Source organism: Rhipicephalus sanguineus, chromosome 5 (assembly GCF_013339695.2).
Source record: "Rhipicephalus sanguineus isolate Rsan-2018 chromosome 5, BIME_Rsan_1.4, whole genome shotgun sequence".
NCBI lineage: Eukaryota > Metazoa > Arthropoda > Arachnida > Ixodida > Ixodidae > Rhipicephalus > Rhipicephalus sanguineus.
In genome coordinates, this window is record NC_051180.1 from 105,101,336 (window position 1) to 105,119,613 (window position 18,278).

The 18,278-nt window shown below is 45.7% G+C and overlaps 2 protein-coding genes across 4 annotated transcripts in view; one reads left to right on the plus strand and one right to left on the minus strand.

The window, feature by feature from the left end:
* LOC119394076 (mothers against decapentaplegic homolog 3) overlaps positions 1-12,264 on the minus strand; it is a 51,284-nt gene extending 39,020 nt beyond the window's left edge. The window contains exons 1-3 of one of the 2 annotated variants that reach the window (XM_037661299.2): positions 11,675-12,264; positions 3,988-4,181; positions 1,866-2,003 (exon numbers count right to left, since the gene is read on the minus strand). In XM_037661299.2, coding sequence (XP_037517227.1) covers positions 1,866-2,003; positions 3,988-4,181; positions 11,675-11,871 — 529 coding nt within the window. In that variant the 5' untranslated portion in view covers positions 11,872-12,264. Of the gene's footprint in view, positions 1-1,865; positions 2,004-3,987; positions 4,203-11,674 lie in introns of both variants that reach the window. The other variant, XM_037661298.2, reaches the window with a different exon arrangement.
* LOC119394077 (uncharacterized) overlaps positions 1-17,117 on the plus strand; it is an 86,735-nt gene extending 69,618 nt beyond the window's left edge. Inside the window, exons 1-3 of one of the 2 annotated variants that reach the window (XM_037661300.2) lie at positions 12,787-13,302; positions 13,894-14,067; positions 16,717-17,117. In XM_037661300.2, the coding sequence (XP_037517228.1) occupies positions 13,017-13,302; positions 13,894-14,067; positions 16,717-16,883 (627 nt within the window). In that variant the 5' untranslated portion in view covers positions 12,787-13,016 and the 3' untranslated portion in view covers positions 16,884-17,117. Of the gene's footprint in view, positions 1-12,786; positions 13,303-13,893; positions 14,068-16,716 lie in introns of those variants that run through there. The other variant, XM_049415616.1, reaches the window with a different exon arrangement.
* The last annotated feature ends 1,161 nt before the right edge of the window (positions 17,118-18,278 follow it).

Sequence of the window (18,278 nt, forward strand, 5' to 3'; positions counted from 1 at the left end):
CTCTTGCGGCATGTGTACTTCTCGCTTCGTTCTTGATAAATCGTCATTCAGGAGTCGAACTAAACATTGACCCGCTCGTAGCGATAAAAATGATGACCGGTGCTTGGAACAACGTCAAGTAAAGCACCGTCGTGCACTGTTTCCTTACGGGCCTTGGCGCCAGGTGACGACTTTGGGCGCGTCATGACAGCCGACTACGGCGTACGGTGCGTCAGTGAATTTTGCGACTTATTAGCGTTTCCGGGCGCCGTATCGGACGGGAGCACAGCGAGTGACATTATCGGTGCAGATAACGATGTAGCTGTTTCTGATTGCATCGATGCCGATGTCATAGCTGACGTTGCCGGTGCTGCGGAAATGGACCCGTGCGGTTTGAAGATGCCAGCCGCAGCTAAACCCTTTACCGTGCTACAGAGCTCGCATCAGCGTTCAGCGTCGAGCTGTTGTGGCCGAAGGTGCTGAATTTATTTATTTGTAAAGCTTCAATGATATTGACGATGACTTAATAAATTCACGGCGCGCAAGAAGCAAGACAAGTTTACAGACTATTTGCATGTGAAATAAAGTGCCCTAACTTGCAAAAGAAGTTCTTGCCTTGTTCTTTGGCATATGTGAGCGAATCGTTATGTCCGCACTTTTTTATGATTTCGGAAAACTGTGTCGGGGCCTGCAGTGCTTTAACTAAAGCCTTAAATACGCATATTTCGTATTTCGAATTATCGATATATCGAACTATTTCGCGGTCCCCTTCGAGTTCGATATATCCGGGATCGACTGTATATGACAAAACTATTCTTCCCTTACTTCGTTATATCTGTGTTTGTTATATCGAAGTTTGAGTGTACTTGAAGTTGCTTCCACTTCCTTTGAACCAAAAAGAATGACATCTGCATAAGCCTCGTTTCAATTAAAAAAAAATTTTGTGCAGGTCAGCTAGGTCATGACAAATATGCTCATTTTTCTTTGTAATATGCAATATATACTATTCAAATATGACTCGAAATAATTCGACCAAATCACTATTAACTTCAAACCTAAAATTTACTATTCACACAAGCCTTGTTGAAGATGCTGTTCAGGATGCTAGCATTACAGCTCAATCACTTGCAGCCGCAACCCAGTTTGTTACACAACTATGCAAATAAAAATATATCAAATACAGGTGCGTTTAACTTGTTCCAAGCAATGCCTCAAATGCTTGCAACCCCACTCTTGTCTCCATAATTTCATCTTTAAAGGCATCATTGCATTTTTATGTCCCAATAACATCAAGGATGTATTTTTACACGCCACAGTGCTGCATTTCCTGCATAAATGTATCTGGCAGTTGTGACCAAACTGCACACTCGAATGCAAAGCCTTTAGTGACGATTTTGTACATTATATTTCTTTTAATTGACACTTCACATTCAGTGGCGCAGTCTTGTATGCGTTCCTAAAATGGACGGAGGCGTTCCATTCGTTTGAGTCACACGCGATTGGTCAATGTGAGCCGTGACGAGTGCCGCGACGTTAGTTGTCACGTGAGCCATGGCGTCACGTGTCTGCTTTCGGAGAGAGGCGAAAGAACGGTCGGAGAGACCGTCCGAAATGAAACAGATGGATTAAAATGGCTGCCATACGGCTTGAACTGGATTGAAACGCAGGCTTCCACTTCACTCATTGGCTGTTTACTTCCCCTCGTTCTCGCGAACCAGTTTGTGACGTAAAGCTTGGACCGCCTCCGTCCGTTTTAGGAACGCATACAAGATCGTGCCACAGATAAATGTGGTAGTATCTTCACTCCCCATTCACACCTATGTGCACGGTAGAGTTGGTTCTCATAGAGAGAAGGTGATAGCTGCACTTCGGAGGTGATCAAGTACCTGTGAGAGGAAAAGCCTGCACGTCTAGGCTCGACGGAAAGTCTGTGTTGTCAGGCACCGAGTTGGCATAATCATCCAAGCTGGGCAGCTCTGTGGGTAGGTCGCCAGTCTGCCTCGGCACAAGAATTGGCGGCAATGCTGAAATGAACAAGCGAGGATGCCGCTCAAGGACAGGGTGTTTCAACTGCGTATGCATGTGCAAAGTTAAAGGCACCCTGGAACGGTTTTGACGATTTTGTATAAACGCATTGAGCCGGTAAAGCAAGCCCTAAGAATCATTTGCAGATCGATTTAAGCTCTCTGCGTCAACTGTGTAATTTATTACAAGACTTTAAACATGTTAATCGCTACAGACCACAGCGGCACAGCCGAACGAGTTTTCAACTTCCAACATCCTATCTACGTAGCAGTGTTCCATGTTATGTAGCACTGGCGATCGATCTGACTGGATATGTCCAGCCTACGTCACTGAACCTCCGGTGGCAGCGAGTATCATCTGTCTATGTTACAATGCGCTCAGTGTTGATGTGAGCTGCGTGAGCGTTTATCTCAAGGTTTCTTTTCTCGGACGCCATGAATTGCCCTAGCCAAGTAGTGTGCTGCAAATCTAGCGATTGGCAATTTGTAAAGCTGCAACATCGTGTAAGGCTTGTAAGGAATCTGGCGAGCGGGGTCCCTTCAGCTCATTGCTGCAGTGAGCATCGGGCTCACACTATCTGATCAATGCCAGGATCCATGCGCGTGTAGCTCTAACTTAACCCCTGAAGACACAATCAAATTGCCAGAGTTAACACTTATCGGTGATTGTTCTCAAATACTTTTTGTTTGTCTGCATGCCTTTACAGATTGTCCCCATATAGGTGAATAAAATAAGAACGGCTGGTAGTGTGGCGGTACCTGGCGGAACAGATCTCAACCACTACGTGCGCTTCGCCTCAGTTGCCCGATGGTGTGCGCTGCCAGGCGCAGGCGTACTCAATGGAGCTCAACCCGTCGCGTGCGCTTTAGTCACCAGCGATAGCTGGGTCTTCAACGAGTTGAGGGGGCAAGGCAGTGGTGAGAAGGAGGGTATACATATAATTGCCCGTAGCTGCTTTGGTACACGATGCGTCGCTTAATTTGTGGCACGAATGATCTGATGATGCTGTAGCCTAAACGCTCACAAAATTTCAAAAAACCGCTTCAGGGTCCCTTTTAACTACTCTGCAGACATGCCAGCATGCCGAGCAAACAACAATACAGCACAAAGTGGTTGCTTGGGCATGTTGGTACGACACAGTGGAAAGAAAACAGCCCAAAAGACGGAACACCAGAAAAAGGAAGCCACAAACTACAACGCTGACAACTGGCCAGAATGTGTGATGAGATACTGTTGAAAATTAATAGATCGTGAATTACAGTGACAGATTCAAGCATCATTTCCGTGATCTGAGTATGATTTATATTTTTAAATTGTGTTTAAAATTAAAAAAAAAAACGTATTCACGCAGCCTAGTGGAGGAGCCTTGAAGCTAGATTCTGGAATTGTTCACCTTGCTCCATGTAGTCTGATGCTTTCATGCACATCATAATAAGTGCTCAGAATTAGAGCATTATTATCCATCCCCATTCTAGTCTGTGCTGCTTACGAGGTAAAAGGTGTTGCACGCTGTGGAGCGGTGCTACTTTTGTGGCAAATAGTGGGACATGCCGAGCCACGGCGCATGCACGCGGAGCACACGCACACGCAGCAAACTGCCACTCACAAACACAAACCGCTGTCGTACTCACCTCCCTCTGTTTGCAGCATGGTTTGAGCGTATATGACTTCACAGTCGCCGCAGATGAAAAATTTGATTATAAATGTTTCATGCCGTATTCCGCATTACCATTTTGTGATTAGACATTCTAACCAGTTAGCTTTTCGTTGAGATAAAGAAAACAGGTACCATGAAAACTGGTAGTCGAACCCTTTAAACAAATTTTTATTCTTTTTGAAGGGTTAAACACTCGAGTTACTCAGAACTTGCGTGTTATTCTGTGCTGCCCTGAACACATTTCACTTATAAAAGACAATGATCATTAAGTGGCACACACACGTACGCACAAGTTCCATGATGAAGAGGGGCAAAAGAAGACCTACCGGGTGTCTCTACTCGCTGGTAGTGGTAGGGGTTGACGCACACCTCGTCCTTCTTGAGATGGAAGGCATACTGGCAGTGGTCGGTGGCGCGCAACTCGTGGTGGCTCTGCAGGTCGGGCCAGCGCCACAGGCGGCAGTAGATGACGTGTGGCAGCCCCTTGCGGTGCGACACCTGCAGCCGGCCGTCCAGCGACCTGCCCACGGCCACCCCCCCACTGATCACCCTTAGGACATCAGTGGCGCACAACAAGGACAACAAGAACACTGTACACACACACACATACACACATTCACACACACACGCACAGCCAGGACATAAGGCGAGAAACCTTTCAGAGAAAAAGATATTTAAATAAGAAGTTAAAAACTGTGGGCAGCTTGCACTAGAGACACAAGGCCGAGTCACGACGGAGCTGCTGGTCTCCTAGCTATTCCCGGCTTGGCTCAATCTCAATTAGCTTAATTAACATAATTAAGCCACATGAAACTAAAGTCTGAATAAGCACTAATTAGACTCGACTGTGCTTAATTAGTCTTGACTCGGTCAGCAGTACTTAGTATCTTCCCGAGTTTGGCTTCACTAGCTTCATTGGGAATTCTACTTGAATTGCCCGCTTTCTGTGGCTCATACCTGTTCCTGATGATGATAGTTTTCTGGTGACGCTACCGGCATAACAAAACGCTGAACAGCTCTGCTGCAAAATAATTGTTGGAGTTTTACATCTCAAAACCACGATATGATTACGAGACGTCGTAGTGGAGGGCTCCAGAAATTTTGACCACCTGGTGTTCTTTAACGTGCGCCTAAATATAAGTACGCAGGCATCTGGCACTTCACCTCCGTCAAAATGCGGCCGCTGCAGCTGGGACTCAATGCTGCTACCTCCGAGTTGGCAGTCGAGCACCGTAACCACTGGTACGCCGTGGCTGGTAGATAAAGATTCCACCTGCCTCTTCCATTTTAGTCTTCCAATGCCGTTGTAATAATAACAATCCCTGGGGTTTTACGCACTAAAACCACAATGTGATTATGAGGTGCATGTAGTAAGGGGCACCGCATTAATTTCGAACACTTGGGTTCTGGTTCTTTAATGTGTGCCTAAATCTAAGCACATGGCTGTTCTTTGCATTACACCCTCATTGAAATGCGGCTGCAGTGGCCGGGAATCGAACCCATGCCCTTGAGCTTAGCATCGTTGCATCCACCACTCATCATCGCTACTTCCTGTTGCCCCACCATCATCGCCAGCCTTAATTAAAGTGCTTGCAATAATTTTCAGTCTTCATTTTCAGTGCTAAATGAAGACTTCTGACCTCAAAACCACCTATAAAACACTACCAAACCTCAGAGCGACCTGAACAATTTAATATAACAGTTTTTTTTATAGCCAGTTATGGTTACGACTCACGAGGCTCTAATTTGTTGTCATGACCCAGAAGGTGATCATGTGGCAGCAGGACAAAACGAGGATTGGCCAAAGACAAGTGCGAATACATTTTTCAAACGTACTGCAAATGACACTTATAATGACACTTATACCCCAATGACACTCCACTGCCTTTGCAGCAGAATTCCTTAATCTGACGTTCTTGGGATGCCGAATAACCGAGAAGCTCATCTTCTACAAAAGTTCTTCACCTGTGTCCTGTGAACGTGTTTAAACCTCACAAGGCAACACAGCACATACGGCATAGAAAATGAAACATTCGCAGTCTTTACATAAAAACGTATAAAGAAATGTCTTTTCTGAGAAAGCCTTCAAATGCTCGATGGAAGCGTAGGCTGGTTGGCTCAGCATTAGAATAGCAAAGTGTGAAAGACACAAAAGAGAAGCACAGGTACCAACAAACAACTTTGCATTGGCTGGTTAGTGCCTGCATGCACCTTGTTACTTCCCTTTCGTTCATGTATCTCGGGACTGTTTTACTATTCCTGATTAAGATGCAGCACGTCTATTGTGTTTGGCAAGAACACTATATTAAAAAATGAGCACGACTACTGTAAAAAAAAAAGTCAATATTTTGCTGCATTTTTTGTACTCTCTTTTCTCTTTTTTTTTTTTACAACAGTGAACGACACCAAATGATGTCTTTGAAATCATTATCAGTATGTGTGTTGCAAACACATTTTCAATTAAATGAACTGTACATTAACAATGTTTACAGCATACATACGACTACTAAAGCTAACTATTGTATAACATTTCATACCAGTGAATTTCTGAACAAGCAGGCCTTGCTTTTTTTTCTCAATGTTTAAACTTTTCATAACCCCCCTAACACAATGCCCCACTTTGAGGCATGTTAGGACTTTGAATAATTAAAACAATAAATAAACGGACACCACATCCCGCCCTAAAGAAACACGTTGGCCTGTCATCGCCCTTTGTTTTATGCAGTTATAATCAAATTCTTTCTGGCTACATAACAGCAAATGAGGGAGAACAGAAGAGTTTATTCTTAAAGTAAACTACCAGTTAATGTGATCAAAGCTAGGAACCAACCTGAACCCAACATAAGACGATCAATAGGAATAATATGCATAAAAACCTGAAATCATCTTGTTTAATTTAATTACATACAAAACAAAAGGAACCAGACAAATTATAAGGGCCATGACAAGGCATTTTCAATGACGAGCAATGCTGTGTTCCAACAGCTTCAACAAAAAATTGTCCAAAACAATGAGCGAACCTATTAACATGATGCAAAGAGTGCAGAAAAAACCAGTTAACTAAAATATTGCTAATGACAAGCAGCTTGCTTCAATTATTAACTGCTACAACTTCGTACACAAGTCTAAACAAAAGTGCTCAGCTCAGCTTAAACTGAAAATAAGGATGCCTTTTTCTTGCTTCTTAGGCACCAAGACATGTCTCATGAACTACAATTCTCATTCTGTAAACCTACCAAACTGAAATTGTGTGAGTGTGCCATTGTTTCAACTTTACACATAAACAGAATGCAAACACATAAGCACAAGCCTTCGACAAAATCACAAGCACAATCAGAATACACCCACACAAGAAAACTGTAGCAATGAAAAATTCGTGGACATGGGGTGTCACTGAAGCCGACGTTTTGACAAGCAGACTACTCTTCAAGGCTGCAACTGTCCAAGATAATGAGCAAGTTTAACACAATGCAAAGAGCAAGCTTATTAAAACAATGCAAAGAGTGCACAAAAGAATCGACCATCAAAAATATTGCTAACGGCAACGAGCTGACAGCAGACTTGAAGACAAGTCAGTTTGTCGAAACATCGGCTTCAGCGACACACCGTGTTCACGAATTTTTCGTCTCTTGAAGCTTCCATTTTCCGCTGAACTTCTGCCTTTTTACAAGAAAGCAGTAGTGATTCAAAAGTGCATGCCACAGTGCATGAAATAAGGCAGAAATGCTTGATGGCTTTACGCAACCTTATTGTTCATTTGCAGCAGAAGAACAATAGGGACAATACAGGCGGGCTGTTTTTATCATGGTCTTGTTTTTCATCTGCACCGTATACCTGAGATCATGAATTGCTAACTAGCCCAAACAACCACCCTGCCAAGGCAACCCACAGGCAGTGGTGGACGCCATAGTGGACAGCACACGCTGCATCAGGCTAGGCTAAATTGTGTTCAGCGGCAACGACTACAGAAAGCATGAGGCACTACAGAGCAACGCGGAGTTGAACTCAACCTAACACTGCTCGCATTTTCTTACTCCACACTTTCTGTAGAGTCATTTGCCAGCATGCAACGAGTTTCCTAGCCATTCATTCTGAACCAACGGCAAGCTTGTATCCAGGAATGGTTTGCTTGAACACAGTGCTACACAGAACAGTGCAATGACAGATCTATATCCCTAAGACAATTAGTTCAAACATGTAATGACAACGGAAGTACTCTCATAAAACTATATATATGTGCATGTGTTCCAATTGCATGCAGAGTTTATGTAAGAAAAGTTCAAGCAACATGAATAGCGTTCCATCTGTTCAGCTAGTGATGGCCGCTACTAAGCTTAATGGGGGCCTGCAACGCTAGTTCAGCATGGTCAGAAAATTCTACCGATCGGTAGTCGAGGCTCCTGAGAACGGGTGAGCGCAGCACGAGGCCTGAAATTTACAATTAATTTTTAAACTACACTAGAAATAGTTCTCTCTTTTTTCGACAAATGATGTCATATACCCAAATGATCGTGCCATACACCCACATTTCAGGCCGCCGGCCGATTTGAGCATCGTGAGCAGCATAGTTACCGTGACCGCCACGGGAGGCCGCCATGTGCCCGTGATCACACAAGTAATAAGGGTAGCAATTTGGGCTTGTTGGTATAGCATGATAATTGATGGTAGTGCAGGCTAAGGACAAGCACAAAAGAAAGATGCATTCAACAGCACACAGCACCGTGTCTGACACCACACAGCGCAGTGAATGTGTCTTTCTTTTGTCCTTGTCCTTAGCCTACGCTACCATCAATTATCACACAAAGCAAGCAGCGCGCTCGAAGGAAAAAAAGAAAGCGTGGTCAAGGTCATGATGCATGCGTGACGTATCTTCTTTCCCCCATGGCATCTCTCTCTGTTTAGCTTCCAGCACGCTCGTCAGAACGAGAGAAGGGAGAAAGCATTTACAAAGTGTGACAACTCTCTAACTCTGCTTGCCCGTACTTGACCTATTTTAAAAATTTTTGCAGCGGTCGATTTGTGAGGCCATAAACTCTTTTAATATCGTCCGTGTAAATGATATGCTTGATTCCTTCGCTTGCCGGTCCCTACGTGGCACTGAGCCGGGTGCTCGACCCAGTCGCGTTCCGCAGATCCTAATAACGTTGTTTTCAATTCAATTTAATTAACTCCTTTATTGAAGCCATTCGATGGTTACTTGGAAAAGTGTTGCAGGGAAGTTAGTCTCTGGCTCCGCGTTACTGAATGCGGAGCCAGAGACTAAATTGAAATTTTGAAATCCTGGTAAGGTCTGAAGACCTTACCAGGATTTCAAAAAGAAATTCTAATGTGGACATGACATGCATATATGCACAAAGCAGCGACAACTCCACAAGCAATTCATGCAATCCCCCCCCCCCTCCCTCGTAAATTTATCCACACACACAAAAAAATAAGCCCCCTAATCCTGTACTTTTCGAAGAAAATCGAAGTTTCCCACTTCTGCTGTACTTTACTGCTCAAGTGGCACTGACTGAAGCCCCAGGGGAAAAGAGCTCCTTGAAGCAAAACGATCACCACCGCTGCCCGTGGGCATATTTCCAGCCGGTTCCAGCCCTCATTTTCCACGTTGTTTGCGCACTAGCGGTTCGAGATGTCCGCGATAACGATTAGGACACGTCTGACACAGAGCTGTCATTGTGTGGACCTCGCTTACTGAGCAAGAAACACCGCACGGCAACAAAAAAGACAAATGCCGGATGCATCTAGGCGGCTATTATCGCGCTCTGCCTCTTTTTGCCCCAGCAAATGCGCGCTGTTGCTACGTGTGACAGACGAGGCACGATGCCAACGAGCACGTCAGTAAGAACTCCGCGCAATCGTGTTTATTTTGTAGAACCCATCCCCTCCCACGGATCAGCCGCGAAAAGAAAAAAGCGCTACATTGCGCCGCACGTGCATATGAGCCTCTCATCGCAGTCGGCTACAACACGGCTTCGCTAAACCGCGCGTTACAGGCACGGCATCGTCTTTCTAGATATTTATTGGAGTTACTCTGTGGTGTATTCTCGGGTTGAATAGTGGCTCTGACTCCGATACCAAACTAACACGCGCTTGTAGGATATCACTGTAGCGACAAGAGTCAAAAGAAGAAGAAAAGAGACACTTCAGCCCGCTGCAAACAGAAATAGTGCGCGCAAATAATAAGAAACAGAGGGGCAAAAGACGAAATTCTCTCTGGGCGCGTGGGAAAGCCCACTCCATGAGCCGGCGTCCGCAGGAGACGTTCGGCAGACGGCGGGGGAGGGAGCAATGCACTACCCTTTCTTTCTCGGTAGCCGAAGAGTTAGGCCTAACGCCGACGTCGGTTCCAGAACCCTCGAAGACGTTGAAACACGACGAAACGAAACACACAGCTGTCGCTATAGCGATGTAGGAACGTGCAAGCGTGCCCCCTGCTTTCGGGCTAATTCAAGGAGCCCGAAAATCGGGTTGTCGCCACCGACATCTCGAGCGAGGCAACACCTCGCGAGTTTTTGGCCGCGCGGGCTAGAGCGAACGCCGGAGCGGCAGGGAACCGTGCCGCCTGCCTCAACACCACACGCAAGGGCACACGCGCACGTTTTCACCGCCGATCAGCGAATGAAGTGGTTAGATATGCATGCGCGCGATTGACTAGAGAGTCCGAACGTCCCTACCTCAACGGCAAGAGTCACTTGTTGATTTCGATTTGCGGCGAAAATGCTCTAGTCACACGGGACAACGTCGAATCCGCTGTGCGAGAAAAAACGGCCGGTAAGCTTCGCACCAAGCTCAAAAACAAGACACACCTTCTGGTGATCTCGAGGAGGCACTTTTTTTTCAACCCTTCGACGCCGATCGGGGCTGACTGGGCCGCAGCGAGCGAACATGCACGCTCGTCTGCACGCTGTGCTGAGCGAAAACCCGGGTGGGAGAGAGCAAAGGCTTACCGCAAAGGCCTACCGAGCTCGCCGCTTCGGACGAGAATTTCGGCACTCCACCACTCGTGTCAGCGGCAACAACAAAGGCGAAAACGTCGCCCAATGCCTCCGTGACCAATCGCCACAAGCGGATGCGCGCTGAAGCACCGAACTACGAATTTTCACGAGCTCGTTTAACACGGCAGCGACCACACGGAGCAAACTCAAGAAAGCGTTTCGCGAGTTAGGCTTGACTGCAACACAAAGCGGCCCGCAGGCGGCATGTGCTGCTGCTGCTCTCTCACCCTCACCCCCAAAGCAGACGCGAGGAGGAGAGGCAAGCAATGCGTTCGTAGTAGCAATCACGGCGGCAAACAGCCCAGCCGACCCGACCAAATTCCTCGATTAATGACGGGCAAAAGAACGAGGTCGAACGAAGAAGGCATGCGACGATTAGCCTGCAATTACGAGCCCCGTTGGAAATAAATAAATAGAGGAAGTAAATAATGACGATAACCAAGTGGAGACGATACAACGACGTCAAGTTTGTAAGCGCAGTTCCTCTAAAGATCGCGCGCTCAGTCAGATCACCACGCGCAAACAGTGGCGAAAAACATGTTTCGGTTCTCGAGATGGCACTATTTGTGCGGAGCGGGAAGATAAGGCCAGTTGAGATAGCGGACGCAATAGCTAGCAGCGCCACAAGACTAGGGCGTCCTCCCTACGCGAAGTGTCCGAAGTGTCCTCAAGCGATCGTGCTTCGGACCACCGCTTTTATCAAGCCCTCCTCCGATAAGCGCGAGAAAGGCAACCGTCCTTCATCTCCTACTCTCTGGTTGCAGCGTTTTTGCCACTGCGAAGCCTTCCTCTACACGGCTGCCCAAAAGATCAATTTCCGCGTAAAAAAAGGCGTGTTTTTGTTGTTTTTCCTCCCGTTTCTAGGACAAAAAAACTGAAGATGCCAGCGATTCGTCGCGTCGCCAGCGCAAAAGTGCATCGTGAAGCACCTGAAAAAAAAAAGCTGTTACCAAAAGCAATACAACAAGCGGAATGACAGATGCAGTAAAACAATACAGTTCCCTATAATACCAACCTGGGAATAGTGATGCACGCAGTGTGAGCGTCTTGAGTAGAAATCGCCTTCTCGAGTTCATCCATTCCTCCAGATTTCTTCAGCTTCTTCACCAAACTTTTGACGGCTTTCTCGCTCCATTTGTCTTCTCCTTCGCCTTTCTTCCAACCCAACAAGCGCTTAACAACCGGGGGTGTGAAGGGTAAAATCGATATCATCTTGAAGGGCTTCGAGACTGCACAACTACTTCTTCAACACATAACTTAAAAGGTCAACACCACTGGCAACAGTATGAACGTTCGCACAGGGCGTTCGGTAGCAGCAGGTTCGACGAGGAGTTTACCGATCACAGTGAACTGGCGCGCATATATCCCACACTGTAAACCACAGAATAACCTCTTCTGCGCAGCGCACGTGAAACGCGAGCTTACTGTGAAGAGTTTCACATGTACCGAAGAGTTCGCGGCATCCTACGGCGCTGGGAGGTTTTCAGGATGTGCTGACGTTGTAAACACGACTACTACAGCTGCCTGAAGCGTCGAATTCGCTCTAATGCAAACGAGCGACCAATAACACTCACCACACACGCAGACGCAACGAAAACACATAACACGGATGTACCCCCAATAGCCCTAGGCCTGCCTCGCGTAATGATAACAATCTAGCAAACAAAGACGTCGCCACCTGTGTTAAAACTTCCAGAATAATTACAAAAATATCAATATTTGTGCACACATAGCCCAGTTTATTTCTTAGTTCGAACGCTAAAACTTTAATTGAATATTTTAGTCAAGTCAGAGATGCTGGTTTGTTTGGTTGCGACATTTGAGTTGAATCAGCTGATCGATCAGCACGCGCCGATTGTGAGATGCTAATCGCGTTGGGCGCGTTTGAGTGACGCAAGTGCAAGCACTTGACTTGAGAGTGTATGCATACAAAGCAAGATGTTTTAAAGTATTCGCTTGTACGCGTGCTTTGTTTCTTATTGTCATGGCACGAGGAGGAGGCATGAGCGTGATTGTACGAAAACGAAACCCCCAACAGTGACAGCTGGTGACAGCGGTGACAGGTCGAAGCTCAGCGAATCGCCAATTTTTGCCTAGGCACGTTTGCCTTGTGGTGTTTGCCTTTTTCGTTCTGTACTTCAAATTTTTCATATTAAGGCTAGCGCAACTCGCGACAGGGCGTACTCCCTTTTTGGAGGCGTGTAGCTGTAGAGATAGCGCGCGCGATAAACTTCCATCGGGTGCTTTGACTCTCTCAGCGTAGTCTCATTCTTTTAAGTTACGATAAGCAGTCCCCCGTTGCATCATGAACGGTTCATTACGCTCTCAACCGCGTCTTAGGCGCATAACAACGCGAAATGTATCCGTTGGAAGAAGTGGTACCCGCGGCACCTGCCGTCATCGAAGCAGGTGACTTCATTCCTCTGCAGCCCCTTTCGGAGAAAGGAACTACTACTGACCCATCGATAAGCGCAGCGTTCGAAGGGAATGTGACCGTAAACATGCCTCCACCCAAGCCAGGTGTTTTCTTCTTCTTCTTGCTGCTTTTGGCCGTTGCGTGGACGCTCGCTAGTGTCGGGATTTTCGGCGTGTGTTTCTTTTACTACAAGCACTACCACGCAGCGTTATGGGCTTTGGCATCGGGTGAGTGACCTCCACTGTTTGTGTGTGTCGTGATTATGCTTATTTCTCGCTTCTGATTTGCATTTTTTTTCCCCCGAGCATGCGTAGAGGTAGTTAGCGTAGTTTTATGTGTTCGCGACGTGTCATCGAATAGTCAAAGCGCATTGTCGATTTATGAAGATATGCATTTACGCTGGCTTCTAAACATCGCGTTTTGCATGTTAATGACTAAAGTTGGACATCTTCCACAGTATTCACGCAGCACTGCTCGCATCGATATGTAATACGATCTCATCGCGTACAGCGTGCCGATCGTATCGCAAGCACGTCGCGTTTTGCCCCGCCCCTTTAGAACGTGATAGTGAATTTACACGGTCGGTAACGCACAATAGGGCAGTCTTCCCGCAACTGCGCAGGTATTTACGCTATTATTTCTCGTTCCCGATTAGTCTGGCTTGACAAACAGCATCTCATGCTTCTTATTAAAAGCGGCTGTTGGGGGGCGTACATTGTGCGTGCTCGTCACGTGACCAACAGTGCCATATATCTCCTGTCAAATTTTGGCAACATGCATGCGCTTTTGTAACATACTGTGCCCATGTTGTGCTTCAGCAATATTTGCAGGAGGTGTCCTCCACCTTCAAATTCTACACCTCGCCAAGCGGCTTGACATGTGGCACGATGTGCACACGCTTGGAGGACTGAAAGTTCTCGGTGTCATTGTGTCTGTTGGCAGCCTTGCTTCATCCACAGCATACTGGGTCTTCGTCGTCACTAGGCATGAAGGTAAAGAAATGTGTATACTTCATCTAATTTCAACCATGCCACTGGCCACTTGTGTGGAAGCACAAATACACATTGGAGGTTTGTTAGTCAGAAGTTCGTCTTTTGGTAAAACACTGCACTGCAGTAACCTCTGCGAGAACTTAATGCGCTCGCAACAAACTGACACACAGTTCAGCTAGTAGGATAGCGTGTAATTTGAGCAAGTTAGTATGCATGCACAACGGAACGGCGCAAAACACACGAGACAACTGAACGCTTGTCCTGTTTGTCATCTTTTGCGCTGTTCCATTATGCAAGCCAGTGGAAGCCAAAGTTTTGAGTTGAGCCATAATAAGTGGTACATTCGACTGGTGGCATTAGAGTTCTCTGGTGGTGCACCTAACGATCGGCTGGTTGAGATAGTGCTTGGAACACACTTGCCTGGTTCGTTCACAATACCACTCTCCAGCTCGGAGCACTCAAAGGCACTCTCGCCTTCAGTCTGAGTGTGATTAACATCTCGCATGCTTCCAATCACTTTGTTTGCGAGTGCTCCAAAACTCTACAAAGTGAGTCAGAATGTAGTAAGAATCAGTTGAATACATCGTCAAGCAGGATACACATGGTACAATCCAATGTCCAATCCGGCAAATGACTTTTATCAAACAACCAGGTTCAACAGATTGCCCCAACAGTTTCTGATTAATGCCAATAAGATCCGCTATACATCTTGTATGAAAAATCACATTGAACAAACTTTAACAAGGTCTGACAAAATAAAACAAGAGGACTAGTTGTAAGACTCCTAGATTTTTGTATAAATTGTACAACAGATCACACCATGTGCCTCCACCTTTAGTTTGTAAAACAAATGCACTATGATGTCACTGTGGCATAGACATAGAAGCTTAACCAATCTGCCTCATGTCCACCATAGTCACTTCATTTGGTAATTGCTAAACTCTGCAACATAGGTATGTACTATCACATGTGCAGTGAATCATTAGTAGAGTTGTCACGTTGTACCAAACTAGCTAAACTGCAGTCAAAATTTCTGTAAAAATTTAGATCAGTGTCCCACAGCAGGTGTTGATGGGCTAGTTGGTTCGAAAAGCTAAGGCATGCAGAAGTTATGGATATAAACTAAAAACTGATGCCTTGACTGCCACCTAAGATGCGAGTTCTGTTACTGATGAAATGGCATATTAGGTATGGCATACCGGCTTGGTGGGCACAAACAAATAACTGGCATCAAAAACACAGTGCTCCTGGCATTAATTTCAACTGTACGCCCATGTCTTTTCTGCTCAGCTGCTTCATTAGCCGGTGTCCATAATCATTCATTAAATTAACTGTAAATTTCTCAATTTTTGTCGCTTGTTTGTAGGGAAGAGCATGTGTTCGCAAAGCAATGTTAGCCGTCTCCATGGCAACAGTCTTATTTTCACACTAGTCACTAGCATCTTGAGCTACAGGAACAAGAATCTCGGCTAACGAGGAACGATGCTACAAAAAAAAAGCAGTTTTGTAGATGCATGCTAAAACTGTCAGTTTACAACTGGCAACATAAAAAGGGCTTCTGATCACACTTACACAATACCAATACCATTACGTTGATGTTGCTCATCCCTCCTATATGTCAAGGACACACTACAAAGCACTTATCATTGCTCATGGACGAACAATGGAGACAGATGTCCTGTGATATAGGACATGACTGACAAGGATTTCTTATCAGAACTTTTCCAGGTTGATGCCCTTACATGTGCGCTAATTTTCTCCATTTAAATGTGTGGGTCGAGGCATGCAGTGTTTGTCTGTGGACTCGCCTTGTGTCCACTAATATCATCGTTCAGGAATACAGCATGCATTACATTGAGCATCACCCACCATGGGGGCTTTAGCGGCTGAACACTGCCAAGCACAAATGCGCAAGCTTGATTCCCGGCCATGGCAGCCATGTTTCTATGCAGTCAAAATGTGAAAATTACTCATTTACTTGCATTTTAGTGCATATTAAACCCAGCTGGTCAAGTATAATTCAGAGTCCTGCACTGCAGCGTGCCTCATGATCATATCATAGTTTTGGCACATAAAAACCCAGAATTTCATTCATGTGTAACATTGTAGCACCGCTCTTTCTGCTCATCTACAAGAGCTATGAGGGTTGGATCAATCCACAATGCACACAAATCAAATCTAGAGTTCCAGCCCTCTTAAAGGTGCACTAAAGAGACAAACGATTTTTATCGCATTTGTAAATTGCTCTTTCATGATAACAGAAACACCACGCTTTCTGCGAGAAAGTGCTTGGTCAGTAAGAAAATGCGCAAAAAGAAAATGTGGGTGGCGACACCACCCTGGAGGTTCCCGCACAATTTGTAACAGACATCAGACTTGAACAGCATCTACTAAGGCCTGCATAGCTCCTAATCGGCAAAAATGAAGTCCATTGGCTTCTGGCGGAGCTGGAGACTCAACATACCGAATTCCAGGAAATTCCGTTGAGCCCGTGTGGCTGAAAGACGGAAGAAACATTATAAAATCTGCGACGTTACTGTCTGAGATTTCGGCGGAAAATCTAAAAGTGAGACTGTTGACATTGATTTTGTCATCTGTTAATAAACCTATGGTGGTGAAACCTATGATGTGTTGCATTATCTTTTCCAGTGTTTTCCATGGCTGCCGGCGCACTGTACCCTCCAGCAATCTTGAGCACCATCACTCTGCTCTGGGGCCTCCTTCTCTACGGCAGCGCCAGGCATTGCCAGAAGCGTGTTGCCGAAGCACACCCGAGTCTCCTTACCTACGGTGGTTACGGCACCCCCGACGCATAAGCCTTGCGGACCATGAATTCTGATCTAGTTTGACGTTTTTTGTACTTTTGTACATACGTATAGACATAATTGCCAGTGCTGGGCACTACACTCCATGCAAAGGACGTGCCTCTTTTGGCACTCCTTCATGTACATAACAAACTTTTTGATGTTTTAATGATTCTCTAGTTATGTTGTTGCTATACAGTATTGATCCCAAAAATTAAAGGCTTTCGGCCTTCCTTTGTTCCTGGCTGTATTTTTCATTTGTGGTTTTAAAGGTTGCTGCAAGTGGACGCCTGGCATAGTGCATTTTTCAAAAACGAAAGCTTAGCCTAAAGATACAGTTGTGCCCAATATGAGTTGCAACATGCTGCCCGTGGTCATAGTGGCGCTAACACTGCATGGTGGCACTGACATAGACAACAATCAGTGAGGTAAACACCATTACACTACTGGTATTCGCAGGACCGGTTTCACATTTTTTTGTGTTACAATATAGGCTCGGGGCCCCTTCAACCATGGACACAGTGTTGCAGCTCATACTGAGCACCACTGTACATATAGAATGGCCCTGCTTCATTTCCCATGTGTGCCAGGATATTAAAGGACCCTTGACACCAAGATTGAAACCTCAAGATATTTATGTTGTTTGATTTTCCTGTATAAGTGGGCACTTCTGACCAATTATTAGTGGCAGACGTTAGCCTTGAGATATTTTAATTTGGTTTTAATGTAAGCGTGAGTGCTCATTTGAGTTGGCAGCACCTCGTGACATCACCACTGGTATGACGTAGACCGACGCCCCGTGTGACGTTCCATGAGTAGAGAGAGTATTGTCGACAAATTACAGAAGATTTGCGGGGCGCACGCAATGCCACGACTGGCACCCGACGAGGGCTATTGTTCCTCGCCCCTCTCGCTCTGTTGTTGGGCTGCTCTCAAGGTAGTTCTGGCTACTTAGGCCAGGAATGCCTTTTCTTTTTCCTGAGGAGACACGCGCTTAACACTTAACAACAAAGCACCCACATTGGTTCAATGTTTATCGCGCGCAGGGTCCCGATTTGAAAGCTGTGTTTTCAATGACACCAAAACTTGAGTGCACTTAATATTACGCTTTCCCTCTGTGTGGGGCACTAGTTCTTTATGGTTTTAGGCGGGTATTTCGAAGTAACTCAAAATTAATCTCACTTAGTGATGCTAGCATTAATTATACAATATGTTAGAGCATTTGCAATTCAATTTTGGGATTACCAAACACAAAGCTACAAATTACAGTAAAAAAGTCACAAGCAAAAATTTCGCTGTCAGGGGTCCTTTGATTGAGATGCTATTGTTAATGAAGACAACCACTTGAAGGGATGCAAAGGACACAGTTAACCAGGGCAGTCTGTTCTGTTTACTGCATTTGTACGA